We start from the raw sequence: 13,744 nt of genomic DNA on the forward strand, positions 1-13,744 counted from the left end.
TACCTGGCCAGTGAATCCGAGTTCAGATTGCTGTCCAGAGCGGTCACAATGGCGCACTGTGGGATACCACCCAGAGGCCAATACCGTCGATTTGCGGCCACGCTAACCTTAATCCGATATGGTAATACCGATTTTAGCGCTACTCCTCTCGTTGGGGAGGAGTACAGAAACCGATTTAAAGAGCCCTTTATAGCGATATAAAGGGCCTCGTAGTGTGGACGAGTGCGGCATTAAATCGGTTTAAACGCGTAGTGTAGACCAGGCCTATGTTTCCTCTGTTCTCTGGCTTCAAGCTTCTGTGCTCCCCTTCGCTTACTTCTCCTACTCCACACCACATCATAACACCACCACCTTCTTTTTCTCCTCTCTTCACCCATTGTGTACTTCCATGAACTTTACTGCCTTCTCTACTCTTGGGGAGGTAACACCTCCTCTTCTTTAGGAACTATTAGGAAACAGACAGAAAATAAGACAGAAAATACTATAATGCCACTATATAATCCAGGGTGCACCCACACCTTCAACACCCGTGTCCAGTTCTGGTCACCCCATCTCAAAAAGGATATAGTGGAACTGGACAAGGTTCAGAGAAGGGCAACGAAGAGGATCAAGAGTATGGAATGGCTTGAGGAAAGATTAAAAAGATTAGGGCTGTTCATCTTAGAGAAGAGACAACTAAGGAGTGATATGATAGAGATCTATAAAATCATAAATGGTGTGGAAAAAGTGGATGAGGAAGTGTTATTTTCCCTCTCCCACAATACCAAAACCAAGGGTCACTCAATGAAATTAATAGGCAACAGGTATAATACAAACAAGAGAAAGTACTTTTTCACATGATGCACTATTAACTGTGGAACTCCTTGCCATGCGATGTTGTGATGACCACAAGTACAACTGGGTTCAAAAAAAGAACTATATAAATTAATGGAGGATAGGTCCATCAATGGCTATGAGCCTAGATGGTCATGGATGCAATCCCAGACTTCGGGTGACTCTAAACCTCTGACTGCCAAAAGCCAGCAGGGGATGGATCAAGGGTGGATCACTCCAACTGCTCTGTTCTGTACACTGCCCCATAAGCTTTGGTACTGTCAGAGACAGAATACTGAGCTAGATGGACCACCAGTCTGACCCAGTATGGCCATTCTTATGTTCCTTTTCTCACTTTCACAAATCCTCTTCTCATTTCAACCTTAGTCTTTGTCTCAGTCTAGGTCCCCTCTTCATCCCATCCTCCATCATGGACCTCTCTTGGACTCTTTCCATATCAGTTTTATTTCCACACTCCATGCTCCCTCTTTGATTATGTTCCCTCTCAAAATTCCCACTCCACTGCTGAAAAACTCACCCTGATTCATAACCTCTATTTTCCTCCTACCCTCCACTTCTTCACTCTTGCTGAAACACAGCTCTTTTCTGACACCTCAACCTCTGTTGCTACATTCCTCTTACAAGGACCATCTTTTTGCATTCCCTCAAGTGTTAGAAGTGGCTATGAACTTCTCCTCCCTCCCTGTTAGTCACGTCCTTTCCCTTCCTCCTTCCCATATAACTTCCTTCTTTGGAGTCTACACTGGCCAGGTTAGCCTAGATTCACAAAGGAACTTGAGCGTTGTGACACTGTCACTTTTAGGTACCTAGAAAATCACAAAACCTGAGTTAAGCACCTTGGCTCCCTATACAACAAATGGGGGGAAATAGGCAACTTAGAATGAGATTTACAAAATCAAACAAATTAGGCAAGGAAGCGTCCAAGTTAGCAACAGGAGATAGCGATGAGAAGAATGTGTGCTAAGTCCCACTCCTCTCAGAGAGGTAAGCGCTGAGACCAGGCTGTAGGGAAGTCCCCACCACTGCTAGCGATTTATAGCTGGGAATCCCTCTGAGGGAGTCAGGTGGCATAAGTGCCTAAAGGTGTTTCTTGTGAGAAAGAGCTAGGCAGGTGCCTAACTCCACACAAAATGGCCAGAGGAGATACCCACCTTGTAACTTTTAGCTCACTGATTAGAGTACTAACCTGGGATGAGGGAGACCCAGATTCAATTCCCCCCTGAAGCAGAGGGGGAGAAAGGATTCGAACTGGGTCACCCACCGCTCAGATGAGTGCAGTAACCACTGAGCTATGTGATATTCTAATGTAAGGTTCTCTCAATCTCTCTTGTTGAGGCTGTTCCACAAAGGATAAATACTTAAAGGGTCACTGGGCCAGAGAGAGAAAGAATGAGACTGTAGTCTGGTGCTTAGGGTACCATCCTGGGAGTTGGGAGACCCAGGGTCCAATGACTCATTCATTAGTTATATACAGTGGAACAGCTTCAACAGGACAGACTGAGGCAGCCCCATATCAAACTATCCCAGAGCTCCAGAGTTAGAGCACTCTTCTGAGAGGTGTTGGAAACCCCTGCTCAAATCCTTTCTCCTGCTCTGGCACAGAATGGAGAATTGAACCTGGGACTTAGACACTCAAGGTCCAGATTCACAATAGCATTCTCCCTTTACCCTCTGAGCAGCCACTAACTACTGCTAAAATCCTTGCCCGTGATCTCCTATCTCTTATCTTCTTTACAGTAACCTTATTTCTGTCTTTCATATTCTCACTTCTCCCCATCTAATCTATCCAAACTGCATCTGCTGAAGTCAGCTTCCCCTCGTCACAGTGCTCATCTCCTTGTACTCATCTTCAAGGCCTTTAAATCTTTCAATCTCATTTCCTTCTATACTTCTATTGCCACTAAACTCCCCACAATTCTCCCAACCCACTTATCTTTTTGCTTTCTCTCTTTCCTCACCTTCGACCTTTGTTCTTTCTGTTATACTGCCTTGTATACTTTGAACAGCCCTCCTCTGTCTGCCAAGTCCCTCTCTCTCCTCCTGAAAATCCACATCGTTCAGGAATACTACCTTTCTTCTCATCAATATGTCTCATTCTACTCTTTCTCCCATGAACCATTTATTATTGCTGGGACACAATATTTAAAAATTCTGCATATTTTAGTTGTCAAAACACCACAATATAATCACTCCATTTGCAATAATTTTGGTAATTTATTTAAAAATACCTGTCAACAAGTATGTCAACAATACAGACAACAGCAAAAAAGAATTCCCCAGGAGCAGAGAATTAAAGAAACCCCTACAACAACCCAGTTCCAGTTGGGGGGCGATTGAGGGGGCTGCATGGGGCTCCCAGAGCCAAGACATCTGCACTCCCATCCCCTCAGAGCCCAGCTATGGGGCAACCCCGCCCCTGGCCCAGACACTCACACCCACTTCCCCCCAGAGCCAAGCCAAGCGGCATCCCCTGGCCTAGACACCAGCTCCCCCCCACACACACACACACAGAGCCCAACTGCATGGGACACCCCTTCAGCCTAGACACCAGCCCCCCCATACAGAGCCAACCCAAGGGCATCCCCCAGACACCAGCCCCTACTCCCCCCAGAGCCCAGCTGCAGCGCATCCCCCAGTCCCTCCTTTCCCCCCCAGAGCCCAGCTGAAGGGCAGCCCCCAGCTCAGACATCAGGCCCACCAGAGCCTTTACTCCACCCAGCTTCTACACTGTCCTGCTGGGGGACATGGTGTAGTGCGACTCCCCTGGCCCTTCTTCCCCCTTTGCTAGAGCCAGCTGGGTCTCCCAAGCCCTCTCCCGTCCTGGGAGAATGAGAATCAAAGAGCGTGCAGCCTCCAGCCCTGCAAGGCTGGGAGCTCCAGCAGCCCTTAGTGGCAGCCAGAAAGTCTGTGGGGAAAATAGGGAATTCTGCAGAGCGCAGAATTCCCCCAGGAGTAAACTAGTTATTAGCTATTTTTTAAAAAGTCGAATACCGCCAGCACCTCTCGGGTTTCATTTTAGGACTCTCAGTGAAACCACAACATGAAAAACTGTTTAAATTTTAACTAGCCCTTAACTGAATACAGTAAAGAGGGAGAGAGAAAATCAAATTTTGACTAGTACTATAAAAACAAATCACCAAGTAACTTTCTCTCAAAACCAGCAGTTCAGTATCTCTGCTATAGGATTTCTTTAGACCAGAGCAGTGACAATTAATATAGTGAACTGTTCCCACTGTGCCAAATTTCAAGTCAGTTTACTGGCTAAGGTAAACCGAATATTTGATGAATTCCCTTTACTGGAAGAAACTTCAGATCTCTGTCTCAGCAGGCTTTTATCAAAAACCATAAGAAGAGTTTAAAGTATTTCTATGCAAGACGATTTTCTGGGTGTTGAAATATTTCATTTGGAAACATGTAAAAATATTGCCAATTCTATGCATAACAGATTAACAATCAGAACTGCACTCAAAAAACAAGAAATTAGACAGTGAGTCTTTCAAGCATCTACAGTAAATACTTACAGTATTCAACTCACTTGTAGTGAGTCTTCTGAGGATAAATTCCAGTATACTTTCTGCAGCAGTCATAACAGAATTAGAGAAAAAACTTAACACCACATCTATACAGAAAACAAAACAAATGCACTATTAAAACAATGTACTTTTTTGTGTTAGAGATACATGATATACAAAGTTGATTAAATCAGGTTACCATACAATGCCAAGCTATACAGGAGTAAGCATTTACAGTTCTCTTAAGCTTCTCATCACTCAGTATAAATGACTGCTCTTCATTTTATTGTATACTATATTATTCCAGTGGGTTCTATTTCTCTTTTTAAGGGGATCTGCATCTGATTGGCTAGCGGGCTATAAAATGGTGCACAGAATATCAGGGTTTTCAAGAAATGTTTATGATTGTCTTTTTAGGTTTAGGCATTCTATTTTAAAGGACACACGCAAAGCTATACTGCTTAAAAATTTATAAAAACTTGATGTTAAGAATCCCTCAGATCTTCTCAAGTGTTAATAAATCTGGAGGGCATTCAGAGTTCCAGATCAAATCTCAAATTGGTAGGTCCAATTTAATGGCCTATAGTTCATTGGTTTGCTTTCTATGTTTATCAGAAATCAATTTGATTGAACAAACACCGAGAGAGATCTCAAAGTCAATGAGATTATTCAAGTGCTTAAAGTTAAAGCACATACTCAAATGCTTTGCTGGATCAGGGCCTAGATTAATTAGAACGACTCTCAAACTTTATTACAGTACATTATATTATATATATGGGGGGAGGGATAGCTCAGAGGCTTGAGCATTGGCCTGCTAAACCAAGGGTTGCGAGTTCAATCCTTGAGGGGGCCATTTAGGGATCTGGGGCAAAAATCTGTCTGGGGATTGGCCCTACTTTGAGCAGAGAGTTGGACTAGATGACCTCCTGAGGTCCCTTCCAACCCTGATATTCTATGATTATGGTATTCTAATGCCCAAATTATGCATGTGTAGTTTGACCTTTACTACAAAAGTTTCTCAGTATTGAATCAACAATTTAAGTTATGGCTGCAAAACAGGTTCCATTCAAACTCAATTTTCACAGTTTCATAACTTTGTGAAATACTCATTATGGGTACTGAAATTTTCCATACTGAGCCTCTACACAAAAAAAACTTTTTTTTTTCCTAAAAAACTGGAGCAAAATCCCTTCAACTGCTTTTACAGTTGAATGAAAGTGGAAAAAAAAATACACATTTCCTGATTTAAACCAAAACTACAATACATCACTGAGGAGTAATATGCTTGTGTGTGGAAATTATATATATATATTTGTTTACACATTTATGGTTGGATGCAAATTGCATAATCAGCATGTACATCAGAAGAGATAACCATGGGCAAGACTGTCACTTGCCCAACACACCAATGCTGGAAAGTAAGGGGTTGGGCTACCTGGAACATCAGAGTATGCAATGGGGACAAGAGCAGGCACCACTGATACTAGACCTCCTTTGCCTCCGCAAAGGTAATCAGGGAATGGATAGAGAGCAGATGGGAGTAAAGACAGCCACTGGCTCTGTTCCCACAATATGACAGTTAGCACAGCTGAACTGGCACAGGGGGAGAAGAATTTGCTACTAAGATAGGCAGTAGCAGATACTTTCTCCCTTAGACCAAAAACAAAGGAAGCTGAGAAAGCAACTCTTTCCCCCTCAGAATCAGAACTCTTTCCTTGCTGCACCACACTCTGTGATAGATGTAAGCTTGCAATCTGGCTCAATGTCTCTCAATAGACACATAAAGATAAATCTATTTCATTTTTATGCACAGCTAGTTAAAGTGGGGTTCTAGTCAGAAAACCAACTATGTGAAAATGACATGTTCTAACTATTGACCTGCTCCTTGTTTCTATCTAGCGTTGTATCTGCTCTTTTTAATGATTAAAATAAGGGTATTTAAACTACTTTGTACTTTCATAGCATTGCAGAGCCACATGTTGCAGTGTGAAGTGGGTTAAATTCCTTCTTGTGAGTGATCAAAGTTTAGTGAAGTTTGCAAAGATGAACGATAAAGAGCTGGACTGTTTTCAAATGTTCATAACGTTATTAAATTCCCAACCCATTTTTTCCCAAACTTTGATATGAACTTACTCCTCAGTGAGGACATTTAGAATGCTCAGTTTCCAAATTCAGCCACTAATGTAATGTACCTAGGGAAAAGTTTTTTGTTTTTTTCTAAAACACATCTACATACACAACAGCTAAAAGACCATTCCTTGAAGCTTTCTAAAGTAATTCATCTTTACGTAGATACCAAGCATGGAAGATTTCAGCCTACAGTTATTTTCAGAAAGTTATAAGCAAATGAGTGCACAAGATTATAATGGAAAATAGCATTTGTTACTTAGGGGATGCTATGATAAAACAAATACAAAACATAGTGCCACACAATACATTTGCATGGCACTTAATCATAGAAAATGACATAGGTATGTTACTTTGTAGGGGCTGTAGTGGGTAAATGTGGCAAAATGTACTTCACCACCTACATACCTCAATCTATATATCATGGGAAACCACGGTGGCACTGAAAGTCAGACGGATAATACATCAATACGGAGATGGTACTGAAAGCCTCTGCATGCCCTTTTTGCACCAACGTATGAGTTAACAGAACACAGGGAGGATAACAAAGCATTAAAGTGGAGTCTATCTGATTAGACTTGCTATGAAATAAACATCTATGAAGCACAGGTTGAGTTCCCAGAGAGATTCTCAAAGAGCACCTTTGAGGATTTCTTCAAGGTTTTCTGTGTCACCTTAGAATTACACCAAAGAACAAGCTCAGAGGAAAGTCTAGTACCCTTCCTGGAGATTTAACAGCCAAATCTTGCTCTGATATTTAATTTTTGAAAACATAAGTTTAATTAAATGGAAAACTGCCAAATGCCAGAAACAATATGGACATGTTCCAAAACTATATTGTGCTTATTATCAATGTTCTCTATTTAGTAACATGGCTGAAAATGGCTCAGCTGACTGCTTTTATAGGAGTGCACATCTCTAGTTTGTTCACAAAGTTCAACATTGTAATTTAGTTCCTACATCAAATTATTACTGTTATTACACCAAAACTCCTCCTTGCATGCTGTTTGGTTCATGCTTTATCTGTAATAACAATTCTGCAAACGGATAAACCACAACCCAGAACAGAATCCAGCTAACTCTCCCATAGTTCTGTTATCTGTATCAAGAATAATAAATTAGTAAAAAGTCATTTTTCAACACTAAAGTCTGCAGACTCAAACACAGGGAGCAGATCTGTTGAGTAAGAAAATGCCAATAACACAGTCAACCTTTCTGACCACAACCACATTTTGAAAGGAACATCAAGTACATTTTTGTACTTTTTTTAAACAAAGCATTCACCACTGTTAGTAACATCACCGTACAAGTTTGAAAACAGAACGTTTGTATCACTTTTCCATACATTGCATCCCCCTCCCTTTTTTTTAAATGGTAAACATGCCAAGACAACTTGTACATTTACTGTATTTCCCTGTTCATGAATGATCAGCAAATAGGTCAGTTCATAGCTCTGGCAATTAAGTTTATTACTTGGCTTTAATCTGCAGCAGAGAAGCATGAAAACCCAGCAGGGTCATACCTAAAAAGTGGCTTTTCTTTTCTTACATGTCTTGATACCAAAGCATTTAAAAGGAGAAAAGAAGTCTGGAGTTCAATCTTGTAAGATGAAAGCAGCCTCCTGGGAGATTCCTCGGACTGCTATAACTCTGCAGGCTCAATTCCCAAAGAATGGGCTCATAGTTATTTATAATATGTTCATGTTAGCCAGGTTCTAAATACCTGTGGGTCCAATCTTGGAAGCATTCTACATCCTCAACTCACAAGCAATGGTGGGATACTCCAAAAGGGCTTCTGCAGGATTGGGCCCATAGTTTCTGATTTGGAGGGCATGACCCTGATTATAAACTTTTTTATGTACATTACTTATGAACTGACATTACTTGATAATATCCCTTTACCGTAGTAAATATCCACAAGTTTAGTTTGATTATAAATTATATAGGATGCAATATACTAAAGAGATCACTAACCATCTTGTGGACTGTACTGTTTTAACAAACAGGTCTGTAATAGCTTCAAGAGTAGCTGTAGACTTTTATCGGTTTTCAGTGTTGGTACGTAAGCATTAGTACCAAGTTTCAACAAGACATCCAGAAGAGGGTGCAAGAAAGACTTTAATTCAACCCGTTCAGTGTTGCTTTTTTTGCTGCACAAAACAAAAATTAAAAACAAATATTCTGTGAACTTTTATTAAGTGTTTAAGTCACTTAAAAATCAAAGTCATTTAGGCACTTTGTAAAATTTTTCAAGACAAGTTTAGGGCAATTGACTACAGGATGATCCAAAGCCCACTGAAGTCAACTGGAATCTTTCCACTGGCTTCAGTGGGCTTTGGAACAGGCCCAAAAGAAAAATTTGATGCGATTCATACTTGCCTGTGTTTATTCTTCATCTCTTCCACATCTGCAGCCAGCAGAATCATTGTAGCAATAAGCTTAGCTTCAAACCAGTCAGGCATAAAGCAGTTTTCTCCTGATTAAAGAGAATGTAAATTTTCCATATTTTAAAAAAAATCTCAGAATGGTAATTTTAACTGTTAATGTAGCTTTCCAATCCTATTAACAGCTGGCAGTGATAAATAAATGATTCATCAATTCAAATGTACAAAATATCAGCATAAATATTAATAATGAACACTTCGCATTGTTGTATATAAATTTAAATTAAACCTGGTTCATTTTCATCCTCTACCTACTACATAAGAGGGCATCTACCAGCCTTTTGGATAAAATACATTTTAGGTTACATGTTAGGTTCTTTATCAGTAAATTCTGATAAAAAAATTTTTTTAAAGTACTTTTTAAAAGGAGGCTGGGATTCTCAAAGGAGCTTAAGGGAGTCAGGTGAATCTCCCTGAAATTCAACCTTAGACTCCTTTGAAAATCCCAGCCTCTGTTTCTACCAGCCAGAAGTTTCATATAGCATGAAACCCACTGTCAAAAGAGAAAAAAGCATGAAGTTAAACTGAAGTTCTCCTCCCAATTGATCACTTATACAAACACAAAACATTTACACCAATTATTTACAATAAAAACTGTGTAAGAGCTGTCATTTTAGAAAGAATTTTGGACTTTTAGCCCTGAGAATTCAGAAAGCGAGACATGCTTTCATGTTCCAATGCAAAAGTAGTGCCATACCTAAAGGCATAATTTTCTCATCAAGCTGCTTATAAACTGAGTTGCGATTCAAGTAAAACAACAGGAACCTATTCTATAAAAGCTGTTTTTTCAGTTAATTGACCTGTAACTCCAAAGCAATGGCCTGAACATATATTTCAGGAGCAGGGAAGTTCTGCCAAATTAATTTTTAGGGAAGAGTAAACCTTCAAAATTTCCAAATGAATTTGGTAACAATTTTAGCCTAATTAATGATAAATGAAAGAAAAAGTTTGCAACATCTCTGATCATAAGAAAAACAGTTTTGGGAACATTATTTTCTATTGATACCACAACTTTTCCGATGATATTCACCAAAATCAAACCGTGACCCCATTTTTTGGTATCCTCTACAGGGATAACTAAAAACTGACTGACTATTGAAATATCACACTTTGTATCATAAACTTCTTCAAGCACTGTGTGCTTTGCTAAATTTGCAATACTACTATTGTGATAAGTGCTACACAAAAATCAAAGCTCCATAAATAGATATGTTTGAAAGAAAATTCTTAAAAACAATTAGGAATATTTGAAATGTGGCTGTGAGGCAAAAGTAGAAAATTCTGTTCAGAATTTAGCTTTGTGCTCATGACATGCTTGCATTTATTAAACTGCATACTTCTTGTGTTATAAGAATTTACAAATTCATCTGCTTAACAAGGTAAATACTAACCTCAAAAATCCTAATTGCCTGCAAGCATGTGCAGAAAGCTGTTTAGCTCCAAACTAAAAGTAAGACACAACACATTTGTACCTCCACAAATATGTTAGTTCAGAGTATGTAATCTATAAATTCTGTTAGTGCAAGCTATGGATTTTGTAAACTGTGCAACCTCAACAACTCTATATTTTTTTCCCTTTCCTAAATGGAGACTGGGACAAAAGTAAAGAAGGAAATTAAATGCGCAAAACTACTAGTGCTAATGCAACACTGAAGTTGCAAATCAAGCACTCAATTCAGCTAATTCCAAAAGTGTAAATTTTTTCTGCAATATTGTATTTTCTACTCCTGTTTTCTTTCTTAAATGCAAATACTTTTTTATTAAGCATTAACAATACCATGAACTAGATAGGTCTGTGCAATGTAACAAGGTTAACATTGTATAAACATCTTTAGTTTTACAAATTTGACTTTAAGACACTAAGGTTGTTATATCACTAACTCTGATTTTTGCATTTAGGAGCTATTAATTCATAAAGGTTAACTGAACTTACTTGTGGATGCAGGTACCTTAAGGTAATCTTCCACAAGAGTATGTACATATACACTTAATGAAGATCTTTCTTGATGCTCAACATGGCAGTTTATGGACTTTCTGAAGCATCTGTCATGAGTATATAGCCAATCGCAAAGCTAAATGAAATAAATGTTACTATTTAAACACTTCTGCCAACTTAGGTTATAACGAAGAACATAAATAATCCGACACAACCCAATATACTTAAATTCTCTAGAAGTGTGTGTGTTGGTGTATGTATTAATACATTTTTGATATACATGTAGAAAAAGGAAGAAACCTGCAGTATTAAAAAAAAAAAATCCTGTGCTTGTTTAAGCTTTTGATACTCAGAACAAGAGTAGAACAGATGCTGAGCATAGTCATTACTTCATTAACCTACTGTGCCATCGCATGCAGGTATGTCAGCCAGAATGTTCTGAAGTCCATAGATTACTTCTTCCATATTTTTTCACTTAAATTTCTAATTCCATAGCTGAATGTACCCCTTAAAGGTTGTGATATACGTGTGTTTTGAGAGTAAAAATTCACAATGGAAAGCAAAAAATTAATCTTACATGCAAATTTGTCTTCTTTGGGAATGGAGTTCTGTTATTCTTGTAAATGCTGGGTTTTGCCACACACACAAAAATCAGAGGCAATTCTCATGCAATTTTTTGGCACCCAAATACTGGCCCTTTAAGAGGCTCCTAGATACCCACTGCCTCAGAAAATACTTCCAAAACTATGAAAAAGGAAAGACACATACAGCAGATAATCATTCTGAAGAGAAGGCAAATTTAAAGATAAGATAAAACAGTTTATTAATCCAGCAAACAAATATTATATCCACTAAGCAGGGTGGATAAAAAAATCAATGATTTAAAAAAAAAAGAAATATAAATATATATATATATATATATATATATATTCCATCAGTTCTGAATCAAGTACTTAAGGACTTCCACAGTTCCTGGTGTGACTTTCTTTAAAAATGAGCACATATTTCTGAGGTTCACCTTTACTCTGAAGTTTATTCTAGTTCTTATGGAGATGCTTGCTGATGTCCATGTCATACCGAACTCTCTTTTGCTTCTCTGCAGTTGACCCTAGGGGGTATGAAATATGTAAGAAATGAGCTGGAATGTGCTTGTCCCATTTTTTAATACTTGTAATTTAACTTTGCATGCATATTCTCTTTTTAAAATCTCACTCGTTCCTTCAAATTTCAACAGCATCAGCAATAAACAGCGATTTCCTGCTTTGTTCAAGGCTACAAGAATAGGCTTCGTGCTCAGCATGCGTTCAACATTTTCTTACCAATGTAAAAACTTTGCTGTGCAGTGCTCTTTTTTCATGCTTTATTTTCACAATCTCATAGATACAGCGTTTATATAGTGCTCAAACATCGACACTATTTCCTCACCTCCATGAGAATTAGCTTAGGTTCCTCTTTTTTTTAAGAGAACTCTGCAAAGTGGCTGTTACGAAAGTTATTTACAATTTCAACAACATATAGCTTTATTTCTGGCAACTGAAGTCTTCGACTAAGTGTGCAGCGCTAGCACTGACACTGTTACTGTTGTAGCTTGGGACTCTCTTTTCTAATCACTTTCTTCATCTTCTGATACATTTGCAGCAATGTGTCTTGACCAACTGTACTAGACTATTTGACATTTTTTCATAGTTTTTATAGGCTTTACTGCCTACTTATGATAAGATTTCTGCAATGTGTTACATCTAGATGTACTCGATCGTTTCGTAAGGAAAAACATTCCTTCTTTGTTGTCCCACAGCACACTACACGGTCATTGTGACATTGCTTCACTCATCAGACTAGGTTAACAATTTCACCCTGTAACCTTTTCACACTGCTCAATTCTTTTCCATCTTATATCCACATTTCTGCAACTCTCCTGTTGCGCTGGACTGTAGCCTGGTCTTAATGACTAACAATCGTTATGAAGTGTGGTCCTTCTCATCGAAAGGAGTTTTGTTCATAACACAACGGCATTTTTCTTTACCTTACTTTTTGTAAACATGATGTTATCACAAGATCTGTGTTTTTCGATATTGATATTTTTCTTTTTCTCAGGTATACTGCTATGTGACTACATGCATGTGACTGCAACACCTAATTGCATAACTCTACAATAGAAATATGGATCCTTGAGGTTGAATAGTCTCAGAATTGTATGTGATGCGTTACTCCAACCACAATAAGTCATGATATTTAATTCTTTACCACTCTATCTTATATCATACTCATTGATTCATGAACACTCATTCACTTATAAGGTGAAATTGTATACAGAAGATCTGCTCTTTCATATTATTTTTTATCACAACTGCTTTAAAAATATAGTCATATATGTAACAATCACATTTTGTTAACCTAGAATTCAAATAGTCAGAGAGACAGCAGTCCTTAGAGGAGTATGAATAAAAAGTTTACAACCTGAAGTCCTGCATGTTAAGACATTTTTATCCATCACTATCACGCAGTTCATTCCTGAGAGAACACTTTCTCATGATGTATTTCATTTGCGGCACCAGGTTCATTCTTTGTTCTCTTTCATTTTGCTCGCATGCCTGTCCTACCACAGTAGAGAAACTTCTTCATTATAAATATTCCCAACTGGGTCTTTTTACAGCCTGTTGCATTAAGCTTTTCGTTCTGTAGAGAATCTATGGTAGATCTCAAATCATAAGCTACACCAGAAGACTTGGACTTCTGGAATATGCTCTCAAAACAGTTTCACTTTTGTTTCTACTGCATGTCCTCCTTCTCACATTTATCTCCAACTTCTCCTTGTATAATCCCTACTCTCACTCCGCCCAGCACATCACTTCACATCCTCTATTCTGCTTCAATGAAACTTTGAAACTTTGC

At 38.6% G+C, this 13,744-nt stretch overlaps 1 protein-coding gene across 1 annotated transcript in view; it reads right to left on the reverse strand.

Annotated features, from left to right (window-relative positions):
• TARBP1 (tRNA guanosine 2 -O-methyltransferase TARBP1) overlaps positions 1-13,744 on the reverse strand; it is a 118,210-nt gene that overhangs the window by 57,669 nt on the left and 46,797 nt on the right. The window contains 4 exon segments of the mRNA XM_075064163.1: positions 4,356-4,453; positions 8,447-8,622; positions 8,852-8,948; positions 10,850-10,988. Of these exon segments, the coding sequence (XP_074920264.1) occupies positions 4,356-4,453; positions 8,447-8,622; positions 8,852-8,948; positions 10,850-10,988 (510 nt within the window).

Source organism: Chelonoidis abingdonii, chromosome 3 (genome assembly GCF_003597395.2).
Source record: "Chelonoidis abingdonii isolate Lonesome George chromosome 3, CheloAbing_2.0, whole genome shotgun sequence".
NCBI classification, from domain to species: Eukaryota; Metazoa; Chordata; order Testudines; family Testudinidae; genus Chelonoidis; species Chelonoidis abingdonii.